The 13,586-nt window shown below is 42.2% G+C and overlaps 1 protein-coding gene across 7 annotated transcripts in view; it reads right to left on the bottom strand.

Moving 5' to 3' along the window:
• PRG4 (proteoglycan 4) overlaps positions 1-13,586 on the bottom strand; it is a 422,062-nt gene that overhangs the window by 312,738 nt on the left and 95,738 nt on the right. For all 7 annotated transcript variants that reach the window (XM_069641367.1, XM_069641368.1, XM_069641372.1 and 4 more), the window contains one exon: positions 9,220-9,363. In XM_069641367.1, the coding sequence (XP_069497468.1) occupies positions 9,220-9,363 (144 nt within the window). The remainder of the gene's footprint in view (positions 1-9,219; positions 9,364-13,586) is intronic.

Below are 13,586 nucleotides of genomic sequence, written 5' to 3'. Positions count from 1 at the left end.
GTGCCAAAGGCACCAAGACTGGGTCCTTTGGGACCCTCTAGGATGCGAAGTGACTGGCCAATGACCTGTGGCCATGACAGATACTCCCCTATATTCCGATGGAAGACAGGGCAGTTGTGGTGGTGGCAATGACCAACCCCCTCCTGGATTACTGCAATAGCTTGTTAGCAGGAGTTCCTAAAAAACAAAGGGGAGACTCCAAAGAGCACAGAATACAGCAGTAAGAGTAATTGGAAATCTGAAGAAAAGAGACCATGGGCCTCATTACACGGACGGCGGTAAGGGTTAACGGTCACTGTTAATGGCAACGGTGACCGTTAACCCTTACCGCCGTACTATGAGGTCCCTTTGCGGGTTGGAGGAATTAACGCCTGCTTCTTGCAGGCGTTAAGTACCAACCCGCTAAGGGACCTCGGAGCTAATTACGGCACCGTAAAATTGCGGTGCCGTAATTAGCGCCTTCCCCATTCCCATAGAGCCCTATGGGGCAGAAATGGGAATGGGGAAGGGCAATGGCGGAAGGGGGATTTACCGCCCCTCCAACCTTGGAATGGGGCGGTAAATCCCCTTTCCGCCAAGGCGGTGCCGGTAATTTACCGGCATGGTCCAGGGTGCTAATAGCACCCTGGATTACCGCCTTCCGTGTAATGAGGCCCCATGTGTCATCAATGCGGAGATCTTTCCATTGGTTGATGGTGGAGGACAGAATCAAATTTAAGATGTCATGCCTAGTATTCAAATGTTTTAAAGGGCTTGCTCCTACATACCTGGCTGATAAAATGTTATTATACCAGCCAAAAAAGAATCTACGTTCAGAGGATAAGCTCTTACTCTGCCTCCATGAACAAAATATGTCTCGAGAGGAGACAGAAGTTTTGGAGCTTATGGTCCTAAAGTTTGGAACCAACTTCCACTTGAAATTAGAAAGTGTGAAACTTTGAACCTTTTCAGAAAGAGACTGAAAATGTTTTTATTTAAATAAACGATAAAAATTAATCAAATTAGAATGTCTGCTATGCTATGCTTTCTTCTCTTTTCTTAGTTATCATCTGCGCCCGAATATGGTTTATTCTGTCTGGTGCGCGTAATAAATAATTCAAATTCAAATCAAGATATGGGCTGTCAAATAACATATGTTATAACCTAAATAAGAAGACCATAAGAAGAGTTTTCATATACAACATATTTGGTAAGACATGTAATTACATTTTTACTAACCAAATTCTAGAGTTTGTATATTTAAATTGATTATTCCCATAGCCAATTCACAAAGTTCACATTTATTGCATTTGTAAAAACCATTGGGTCATTTCCATTTTGATAGCCAATTGGTGTCTCGTTGGCTAACCTGTACCATCCTCTGAGATATAGCCTCTTTCAAGGTTGGGGCTTTAGAAAAAGTAATTTCAGGGTGTTTTCTGAAATGCTCACAAAGATCTTTGTTCCTCTGGAGATTGTCCCAATGTTTGGCTAGAATCTTTCTGATAGCAATCACTTGACAATTAAATATGGTGAGGAATCGTATAGGTTCTTGAGTATCATTCTTATTCAATTTCCTCTTTAAAGGTTCACCAAGATTTTTAGAATTTGCTTTGGCATATGTGGTAGCAATAGTTCCTAAAATAATAACTACTTTTAATGAAACATTTCCCAATGGTTTTTGCTTCTTTAATGAAATCTTCCATTTTAGAATAATTTCTTATGGCCCGAGAAATTCACCAAATGAAATGCTATTAATCAAAGACTTAAGGTGATGGCTTCTGGCATGCAAAATAGAATTAGATGTGGTATATATGGTTTGCTGATTAATTCATTTTCTTTAATTTGGAGGATTACATCAAGAAAAATGTGTTTTTCAATATTAAATGTAATGTTTAGTTGTAAGTTCAATTAATTGTGCCTCATTACGAGTTTGCCGGTAACCCGCCTGTGTTACTGGCAGGTCACCGGCAAACTCGCCTTACCATTACTGGCACCTGATATCCCAGTGTTACCAGGATATTGCGGGTACCGGCAACAGCAGTACGTTCCCATTCCATGGAGTCCCAGAGGAATCCATGGAATGGGAAGTACCGAATCACTGGCATTGTTGTTAACAGTGCTGGTGATTCAGTAATTTCTCTGCCTATGGGGGCCTGAACACCCGGTAGTTCAGAGCTGCTGGTAGTTCACTGCCCCTACCGGCAGACTCGGAGTGAGCCGGCCCGTAAAACTGCTGGAACCGGTAGTACCAAAATGTATTCTGAGATTTTTATCGGATTGGCTCACCCATAAAATCGACCCATTGTCATTCAAAATACCATCAAATTCATATAAAAGATCTCTGTAACATTCCAAATCAGAATTATTTAATCAATAAAGGGATACCAAATCACAATATGGTCCAAATATGTGTAGTGTTTTTCAGACCATGCAATGATTTCATTCCACCATCCCATATATAGATTGGCACATGTAGGAGCCATACAAGAGCCTATCGCCATTCTTTTTTTCTGTCTGTATTTTTCATTGAACATGAATATATTTTGCTCAAGACAGAATTGTAGCATGGTAATAAGCATTTCATTTTGTTGTTTGAAGTTTACAGATCTAGAATTTAAGTAGTATCTGCAAGCTTCAATACCATTAGTATGTTTAATACTGGTATATAAAGATGACACATCTAAGGAGACTAAAATGTAACTGTCTTTCCACTTCATGCTCTGTAATTTGACCAATAAATCAGAAGTATCACAAATATGGGTGTTCAAACTCAGCACGAAAGGTTGAAAATGACTGTCCAAAAACTTTGAAGTAGCTTCCAATCTAGAATTATTACAAGAAACCTTCGGTCTCCCAGGAGGATTCAAAGTACTTTACTTTGGGGAGTTGATATAGAATGGGAATAACTGGAGATTGGTGTTTTAGAAACAGAATATCTTCCTAATGTAATATATTTTTACTTTTCCATGTTTCTAGTTATTGATCAAATAATATTTGTACATGTGTCCAAACCTCAGGATTCACAGATTCATAGTAATCAAAATCTTTCAATTGCCAATTTGCCTCATCTAGATAGAGATTGTTTTATCACAAAGGATGACACCTCCACCCTTATGGGCTTATCTGATTACGATGGTATCATGAGGTTTAAAATTCTCTAGTGCAAGTTGTTTCTCTAGATTGAGATCATGCTTTCTAGATACATTTGGCAAACATATCACGTCTTTGATGACCAATTCATCAAAGACAACAATCTTATTTTCAATTAGATTGGGGCAAAATTTAGATTTTCTTTTTAAGTTACTTTTGGTAATGAAATTAGTAGGAATCACAAATCTATTTGTTATGTCTTGACCTTTTAAAGTTGTATCATAGCTATTTTCCACAATGTCTAAGATATCAAGATATAATAAAGTGGAAATGTCTTTTACTGATAAAGGATTGATTTCAGGCTCTAAATCAGAGGATCCTGGAGTTTGTTTAATAGAAACAAATTTTGTCAATTTAAATTTTCTAGTAAATTTGAACAAATCAATATGAGCAGTGGTAAAATCAAAATGACAAGTTGGTGAAAAGTATAAACCTAGTTCAAGAATATATTTATCAACATGAGTGATCGTTCTTCCTGAAAATTTATAAATCTCACTTTGTGTTTTTCATCAGCCAGCCTCTCCCGCCCCTGCCATATCGTCTAATCCAATTTTGAGAGGTCCCTTCTAGAGGATCATGTACCACATCTGGTGTTCCTCTTTTTTCTCCTTTTCCTCTCCAAGGTGGACATCGCCTTGTCTTGTGTTCTAATTTGATTTCCATGTACAACAGTTTAAATTCCTCTAAAAAATGTAAACGTGTAGATTTAATTTCAGGATCTGAAGAATCTATTATCGAGCTCGTTGTGTCTGTTTTTAATGTAATTGTCTCCTTTAGGCCAGAAGTTTGTTTCTTTAATTGATCTTTGATAGGTTGGTCAAAATGTTTAGCAAACATATAAATAGGACCTTGCTCGTAGGCCAATTTATCCCATTTAAACTTGTCCTGTTTGTGCAATGTAATCCCACGCTCACACCTCTAAAGGTTCTCCTCCTACTGTATTATGTACACCTTTTTGTGCATCTTTATAAATTATTTTCGATGAAAATAAAATTAAATATATATTTTTGTTTAACGCAATTAGTTTAAAGGGGTTCCTTTGTAATTGTTTTTTGAATATGTGACATGTTGAAACATAATGATGTGTTGATACACATATGTGAGCCTTTTTGTCTTTAGTTTTTCAAAATATATGTGTTAACATATTTCCATTCAAGAACTTTATATGTAGATATTGTTTGTCCCTAGACAGTACCTTTTGTTATTTAAGGGGCCCTGAGAAGGGCATCTTTATCTGGTAACTACACAGATCTTTTTTATACTAGAAGAATACTCAGCTCATAACATGCATACAAATGGTCCCATATTTAAACAGAGGTTTCAGAATCATATCTCATTCTTCCATCATTTTTATGCATACATTCTGAGATGCCACAACAAAATGTCCTCCTGTTGTTGTGCCCCTTGTTTGTATATAGAATGTTTCCAGCTGTCTGTACTTTACTCGCCACCGCTACGGCCTGGGTTCTCTAGCGCGAGCAAATGCCAACACAGTTTTGGGAATGAGGTGCATTACACTGCGTTTGCACTACTTGTGCTAATTTTGTAGGGATTCTCTATGGCAAGGGGAGCCAGCAGAATGCACAAGATATTTTTTCTGCTATTCATGGTGTATTCTTTCTCTGAACAAGAATTACAAGAGTAGCACAAAATTCCAAACAAGCTCATTGTAAAAACACACCTTTATTGTATGTAATACCTGTAGGTAATATTTACATATTAAAATCTGATGGCAAGGAGCCTTAAAGCATAGATGATATCAAGAGAAAATGGGTGAACAACTATGCACACCAATCATGCAAAGGTTGCATAAGTCCCCAGTAGGAAGTGTTCACAGTCCACACCTTTCAAGCAAGTTCTTCTTTTCATCAGAAACATGATCGGTCAGATTGGGGTCATTTTATTCAAAATGGTAATTGCATGCACGAGACCACTAATGTTAGCACTTGTGGGCTGTTGGGTCCCTCTGCATGCAATTTTAAACGTTTACAAAGCATGGTGTAAAACTGAAGAGTGAAACCAAGGGAAATTGCCTTTCCTCTTTAGGTTTATTCTCTGCTTTGGAAAAAAAGTAAGCACCACCTGTAAATTCCGCTTTGCAGACTACGTTTACTAATGGATTCCTATGTAATCCACCTTCTCATTACTGTGTGCTAATCTGATGAGGATTCCATTGGAATCCATTTGTTTTATGTCTGCATGAAAAACACACACAGGAGTGAAACTGGTGCTTTTTCAAAACGGAGAAAGAAAACCTCAGCGAAGATGCAAAGTCTGCTTCGTGCCCCGTCTACTCCTTGGAAGTGGGCAAAAATTATATGGAGTGTAGAATGAAAGCGTGAAAAGCATTATGCCTTGCTTTTATGCTTTAATTTTGCACTCCGCTCATTGACCAATGACCCGCATTGTAGGCTGTTCACCTGTTCTGACATATATGTAATATTACAGAGAGTAAATTGTCAGCAAGTGTTCCTTTTTTAATTGGCAGTGACAGTGTCCATTAGGCTTGCGTAGGGGATAGGGAGTTTTTGCTGCAGTAGAATTTGTCAAAGTAGATTTTGTAGCGTTTTTCTCATCGGATTTTGCCACAAATATATATATAGGGGGTGGGTTTAGGAGAATAATTAATGTAGGAGGGTTAAGAGTGGGCTGCGGGGGGTTTCCCCGCATTTATTTATGGCAAAATCGTCCTGCAAAAAAATGATGAAATAGATTTGACCAGATGACATAGAACCGTTGCATACAGGCGTCGCCACCTTATCTTATTTTTATTAATTTTTTAATGTGTTAAGCGCGTCAACCCTAGGGCATCAGGGTTGAGGCATTGGTGCCTCCAACACCTTACATGTTGGAAGCAGATAACCATGCACTCCAAGTGGGGCTCTATGTTTCCCTACTAGAATTGCATATGTCAAGATTTTCACCTAAGCACTGTAATCAGGCAAAGTGATCCATTCGTGCGATTCTAAACGACCGTTATGAAAAGGCATTTTAGAAAGGTAATTTATTTAAATGATCTATTTAAGGACAAATTAAGGAACATAATGAAAAACGCTCGTGTCCCCTGGAGAAAAACAACAGAGCACTACAATGAACTTCTCATGTGACTATATCCACTTCCGAGCCATTCCTTTATTCTCACACCTTTTTGCATTGACATTTCGACTTCCCAGCACTGAGAATACATTGCAAAAAAGCAAGGAAGCAGAGAGTGAAATAGCTCCTCAGTTGCTAAGGACGTGGAATAAAATTGCCATGCTCGTGCCTGCAAACAAGTAAATGTTCTCATTCCACGAGCTAAAGGATGAGCATAGAATTAGCAAACGCAAAAAGGTCAATACTCAAGATTTGCAAGCGATACAGAAAACAATGGCCCTCATTATAAGTGAGCTGGTCCGGAAATAAAGGTGCCGATGACAAGGTTAGCGGCACCTTTTCTGGACCGGCCCACTTTGAGTCTGCCGGTAGGGGATGTGAACTGCCGGCAGGCCTGACCTGCCAGTGGTTCTGGCCCCGTCCGGCAGATTTTTCCGTGAAGCACGAGCACCATTACTAGCGGTGCCGGTACTTCAGGGTTCCCATTCCCATGGAGTTCTATAGGACTCCATGGGAATGGGAACTTACCGTTCCTCCGCCACCTGTAATATCCCGGGCAGTGGAAACGATAAGGCGAGTCTGCTGGTAACCCGCAGATTCGTAATGAGGGCCAATGTGTCTCTTTTCACGCGCTAATACAATATTCCTGTTGGAGCACCAGTGCCTAAATACAATTTTTACCCACTTGTCCATTCTCTCCATAAATCCATTAGTGGCAGAATGGCGGTTCGATAATGATGCACACTGAGGTCTCTTACGAAGCCGTGAATATCTTCAGACACAGATTGAACCCTATTTTTTGTCAGCATATATTATGGGATCCTGTCTCTTTCAAAAATATTTGCCACAAATTCCCTGATTACTTTTGTGGTTATTATCCCTATCGTATCCACCTAGACCCATTTGGAGGTATAGAGCCTAATCAGGGGTTGGGCGGGGTGGTACAAAGGCGGCGCTAACGCTATTTCCTCCACATTACCGCACAGCCCAATCCCGAGTTTGGGAGAATCTTGCAGGATTCATCTCCAGCTTACCGCCGGTGTAATTGCACCGAATATGCCCCATTGAGTCCTATGGACTAAATCAAATGGGGACTTACACCGCAACTTGGGATCTGGCACTAGTAGTGCAGGACCAAGTTGTGGTAACATTATTTGCATTGTGCAATATCCCGGTGGATTTACTGCCGGGATACCGTTCAACTTCTGATGAGGACCATAGTTTGTTAAGACCGAAATAAACACGTTCCAAAGTCCTAAACTCCTGAAATGGCCTGTGCTGTCCATGACCACTGTCGTTCTCACTTTTCTCTGCACAGGAATGGCCTATGCCCCTACCTACATTATCCAATATCTATGATCATGCCCTAAGCAATTCACCATTCATCATAACCTACAATGAATGGCTATAAGGCCATGCCCTGTGGGTTCTATGGCCTGTCGCCATGACCGAGGTGCACTATCTCTCCCCAGAGTACCCATAGGGCATCGCCTTCAGCCACACATTGGGGATACTGCTATGAAGTTACCTTGACCACACCAGCCAAGAGAGACTGAAGTCGTTTGGGGGCCAGGGCAGCCACGCTTACTGTGATGTGACCGCTGAAGGTGATACATTAAGGATTCCCTAAAGTACCATCTGACCTCCCAGGACTGACAAAAGAGCACAAGAAACTCTCACAATCACAGAAGCGGGAGCCAGTCCTCCATGAACTTCCATGATTGACCACTAAGTCAGGAAGCAGACAAGACACTATTGATTTACCCAAACATTGTGGCCTCGAAATCTAAACCAGGAGAACATTGGAGTTAAGGAGGGTAACGGGATACCCCCAAGGCAAGGGGCTGGGTACATGGGGCCCAGGTCAATCGGGCCAGGTAAAACCAGGAAGGAATGGGCCATCCACAAATTAGAGGCCTTAGTGCCACAATCACCCTATTACCCAGAGTTGGTCTCCCCATGCCATATGTGGAAGAGGTTGAGCCTCCTGAGAGCTTGTGGGCAGAACCAGGGACTCAAAGGAGGCATGCTTTAGAGGGTCACAGTAATCCAGTACCAGGCGGAGAATCCAGGCAGAGGGCCTTTTGAAGATCTGGGGACAGAAGCTTTCAGTAACCATTTATAAACTAGTAGGTAGTCTAATTAAGTGAGTCAGGGGTGCTACCTCCCTTTGAAAGCCATCAGAGAAGCAGCGTGACTGCACTTCACCCCTAGAGTTGCTGATTACAGCAGCAATAGTTGACTTTGGTTATAGGTTAAAGGATAAAAAAAAAAAGGGTCGAATGGTCAAAGGATCGACTCAAAAGTACTGAAAACAAAAGGATCGACATTTTTTTTTTATTTAACTTTTTGTTTTTTGGGAGGGTCCCCCCCAACCCCCGTTTTTTTGGTAAAAAACATTTTTTTTTACCTATACTGAAACCCCCAAAAAAATATATAATTTAAAAAAAATGTTGATCCTTTTGTTTTCGGCCATATTGTGTCGATCCTTTTGCATTCGATCCTTTTTCATTCGATGCTTTTAACTGGACAGCGTTGGCTTCCTCCTTCCATTTAACATAAGTAGTGGTGTGGAGCCAAGCGCCCCTCAATAAATGGGTGAGCCCTGGTTTTAATGGTCTTCTCCGGAACAGAATTGTTTTTATCCAAAAGTACAAAGTATAAACCTGACATACAGAAAGAAACAATGAATTATGTAATAGGTAGGATGGAATGTTTTGATATTTTGGAGTTGCATGTCTTTAAATTTCAATTTTGATTTTTTGAAAACAATATAAAGTATGTGTTTTTTAATTCAGAACTATTTTAATGTGATGGCAAAGATTAAAAACTTTAATATACATTCTTTCAGGCCACAGGTAATAACAGTAACTGCATTGACCTGCACCCTTTATTGTTCACATTTCCTGACTTGTGTGCGTGTCTCATTTTAACTTGAATGCCACTTTAATATTGCTTTCTACCCTCTCCACATTTCATCATTATTTGTACCTGATGCTCCCTCCCCTGGGATTGTTCCAGCCACCGCCTCTTCCTTTCTTTTCGGAGAGCTGGGTGAATCTTGTTTCTCCTTCGGTTGACGCTGATTAGGAGAGGAGGGTGAGGAGGAAGAGGGGGTTGGCTTCCGCAAAGGATCTACAGCAAAGTAGAGCAGCATCAGTGAGCAACATTGGATAGATCATGCAGAGTGCAGGCATCATATAACACCCCTAAATAGCACTCTGTGTCTTGATATTATACGTTTGATGTGTGATGTTCCAGGTCACACAATCTGGTTAGTGCACATCCCTCCATAAACATTAATTACACTGTGCGGTTGATGAATGCTTTTCCATTGAACTCCAAGAGCTACGCCACATGTTGGTCTCAGGTAACATAGGCTGGAGTGAAATCTCACTTTAAATCTCTATTACCAAATTTCCCAAAGGATATGGACCCCTGACTTGGGTTGCACCCACAGGTTCTCGAATAACAAACCTTCTTCACCAACCAACCAACTATTTCATCATCACCATGTTGCTCCCTCTTCCACCTTCCACCCCACACATCAACCAATTAACACACACCCAGCCTTACATACCCTTACCTGCTCTTTCATCCCACCACACCCACCCATGCTCCTAGGGTGAATTTCACAGGTACACAATAGAGCATAACACCTGGGACTCATACGAGAACACACCACTGACGTGTGGAGCTCCCATTGGTTATCACTGGCACACAAATAGTGAGTACTTCTGAATCAGCAGACATCAGTACATCAAGATTCACTGCCTCCACTTCAACTATCCTTTCCACCCCTTATCTAGCAGTATCTAGTGCCAGGATGCTGACAAAATGGCAGAAGTCATGCAAGTTACAATACACCAGCATTACATGTGACAAAGTGAGTTAGTAAATTAGGAGAATTGTTTTGGATCCCCTTCCATTGAAATTAGTACCACAATCGCCTCCATTGACGCAATACCATGGTCAGACCACTGCTAAATCCACTTTAAGCTTTCCCTCGCCATCCCCCACAAAGTCTGCTCATCGGCGCTGAGCCCTGTTCTAGTACAGAACACCCGTAAACTGTCACATGAACTCCTTCAGCCAACAATCATTACCTCGCTCGAGTCCTGCTCCACGTCCTTTAACAAGAACCCTCAGAAACTTGCCAACCACTACCATGCCAGCCTCCTCCACACCATGGACATGCATGCCCCGATTAAAGCTAAAATACCCAAACCACACAAGCCCAACAATACCTGTTTCTCAGAGGATCTTGTCACTTTACGCAGGAATAAAAGAGCCCTCGAACCGCTCTGTAGAAGGCACCACTCACCACTGCCTCCTGTTCTTACAAGAAAGCCAACATCACCCTCAAGGCCGAATCATACAGGAGATTTGCAAACGCTAGCTCCCATTCCAAAGAGCTTTTCTCTATCCTGAGAAAACTTGAGACCCCTATACCCATTATCTCCACGATCCCTCAATGACAAAGCTAGGTATACTAGCATCCAAAATGCCCCCTCTTCCAGAATTGAGTCTCTTCATGACAAAATCAATACTAGAAAAGCCATGCTCACAGTCAAAGCACCCATGCAAAATGAACTTTACCACACTAAGGCAGCTCACTGCGCCTCTACCCGTCCTTTCAAATTTAACTACATCACGCAAGAACAGGTTCTAGCTACCATTCTATCTCTAAAACCCTTGAACTGCAAAGGAGACACATTCCCTGCTTACATAGGTCTGCGCTCCTACCTTGGCTCCCATCATCACTGACTTTGTCAACGCATCCTTCTTGGCCTGCACTGTACCCTTGAGTATCAAAGCAGCCTAGACCACACCACACCTGAAAAAACCCCTCTTTTCATCATTCTAACCCCACTAACTATCACTCCATTGCTAAGATCCCTTTTCTGATTAAAATACTTGACTGCTTAGCCTACTTACTCGGAATGAGACAATCTGGCTTCCGCCCAAAACATAGCACGGAAACTGCCCTTCTTGATCTGTAAATCCAAATGGAAAATATCTGAGATTCGGGCAATATAGCTATCCTTCTCCTGCCACATCTGTCCATATCGTTGGATCTGGTTGACCACGACACCCTTTGCTGCCACCTTTCACATCACTTCCACTTCTCACCCGAAGCCTCTTCATGGATCAAATCATTCCTCAGAAATTGCACCACTCGAGTATTCATTGGAGAGGCTGTGGCTGACCCTATCCTTACCCCACTAGGTGTCCCACAAGGCTCCTGCCTTTCACCCACACTCTACAGCACACACACCATGCCACTGTTTGACCTCCTGGACTCTCTGGGCATCATCTACACTAACTTTGCAGAGGATACCCAAATACTCATCCCTGTCACAGGTGACAACATCCGGGAAACTGACACAGTTAACAGAGTTAACGGGCATCATACAAAACTGGATGGCCACCCACAACCTCTGCCTAAATGCAGAGAAGAAGGAGCTACTCTTTGTTGGCTCCCCAATCCGCTAAAAAACCCTGACACTTCCTTCACTACATTCAGAATCGATGGGTCTATCATCCCAGTCCTGAAACAAGTCAAAAAACTGGGTGTCCACCTTGAAGCTGACCTTACCATGAGCAGGCACACAAATGCACTTGCTTCTGCCACAGCCTACACATCCAGGCTCATCTACCTGAGCAGGAAATTCCTCTCTCAGAGTAACTGCTTTACACTTGCACGAGCACTTATGCTCACAAAACTGGATTACTGCAAAGTTCAATTTATGGGCACCTTGGCATCCAATCTTGCAACAACTACTCCAGAATAAAGTACTTTGCTCTGCCCTTGGTTTACAGCGATCTGACCACATCTCGGCAACCAGACGTGAAATCCACTGGCTGCCAATCAAAGCTCGCCTTGACTTTGAAACTCTTTTGCCCATATGTGCATCTACAAAGAGGCGTCCTGTTACCTCAACAACTGTATCACCCAGAAAGTCCCAGTGCGCTCATTAGGATTCAGCTCCAGTATCTGACTGCACACTCCCTGCTTTAAGAACAAAAGAGCAGGGGGTGTCAGCTTCTGTGTCACCGCTCCTACGCTCTGGAACTCGCTTCCGCCCATCATTAGAAATGAACAATCGTACCCTACCTTCAAAAAACATGTAAAAACCTGGCTTTTTGACAACTATGATTAACTGTACCTGTTACCTTCTTACTGCTGTCTTTTGTACCAAATGACGTGATACCCCAGGCTCTGGGTGTTACAGAAATGTTATAAATAAATATTTAAAAAAATGAATATATATAAATATGAGATTTCGTATAGCACCAACTGGCAATGTGACCTTGTGTTCTTTAAGTACTAGTTTGCCCATAAATAGATAAAGGTTACTTAGTGAGGTCCTGATTTTGAGGTGCATGCAAAAAAGGAAAGTGTTCTTTGATGAAAAACGAAAACTTTCCTTAACAGCACCATATTCTGTTAAAGTGATAATGTGGCAGCCTGGAAGGAAAGCCGCCACTTTTGCATGTATCAGATGTACTGCTTCACAACAGCCTTAGTAACCATGAGGAATGCAGGGCAGGCACTGCGAGGGGATTGTTATTTGAAGTACTGGAAAAGTGGCAGTCTTTAAAGCAATGTTTGAACTGCCAGTGAAGGACATGTTCCCAACACATCAGGAGTTTTCAACAGTTTAGGCTGCAGGAAATCACAACATCTCCCCTCTCACCACCCCGCCCCCCCACGCACAATACTTCCGCCCACCTCAGAATGGTGGTGCTGGAAACTGGAGGGAAGACTGTTGACTTTTCACACTACTTTTAGCAACAGCTCAGAATTTTTTATATTGACATATACGATCACGACTTGGCCGTTACCGCCGGCGGTAATAGCCCTACTGCCGAACTCCCCGGCGCTAATAGCGCCGGATCACGAGTTTGGCGGTAAAGTAATTCCCCATTCCCCATTGAGCCCATTCGGGAATGCCCCATTCCCCATTGGGCTCAATGGGGAATTTTCGCGCTCTTACCGCCGGCGGATTTCCGGCCGGCGGTAATAGCGCAAATTTTCAGCGCATTTCACCCCAGCTCGGAGCTGGGGCGAAATCCGCCAAAGCCCTGATTCGGCGGACCCTTATATCCGGTGGTATTAGCGCTACCGCTGGATTTAAGGGTTACCGCCGAAGTCGTGATCAGGCCCCTGGTCATTTCAAGAAGGTCCTTTAGGCAGTGAGCGAGGGGCATGTAAAGGCAGAGGAGAACAACATTGTCATTACAAGCAGTGTTGTCAAGATTGTTGGTATGCTTTAGTCAAGGGTCATGTTTTGTCTATTTGGGGGTAAAAGTGCATACGGCTAAGCGTTCTTGTGGTTGCAAGGTCCATAAAT

The sequence above is a fragment of the Ambystoma mexicanum genome, chromosome 1q (assembly GCF_040938575.1).
Source record: "Ambystoma mexicanum isolate Mex_15411 chromosome 1q, UKY_AmexF1_1, whole genome shotgun sequence".
NCBI classification, from domain to species: Eukaryota; Metazoa; Chordata; class Amphibia; order Caudata; family Ambystomatidae; genus Ambystoma; species Ambystoma mexicanum.
This window is presented reverse-complemented; position numbering and strand designations above follow the sequence as displayed.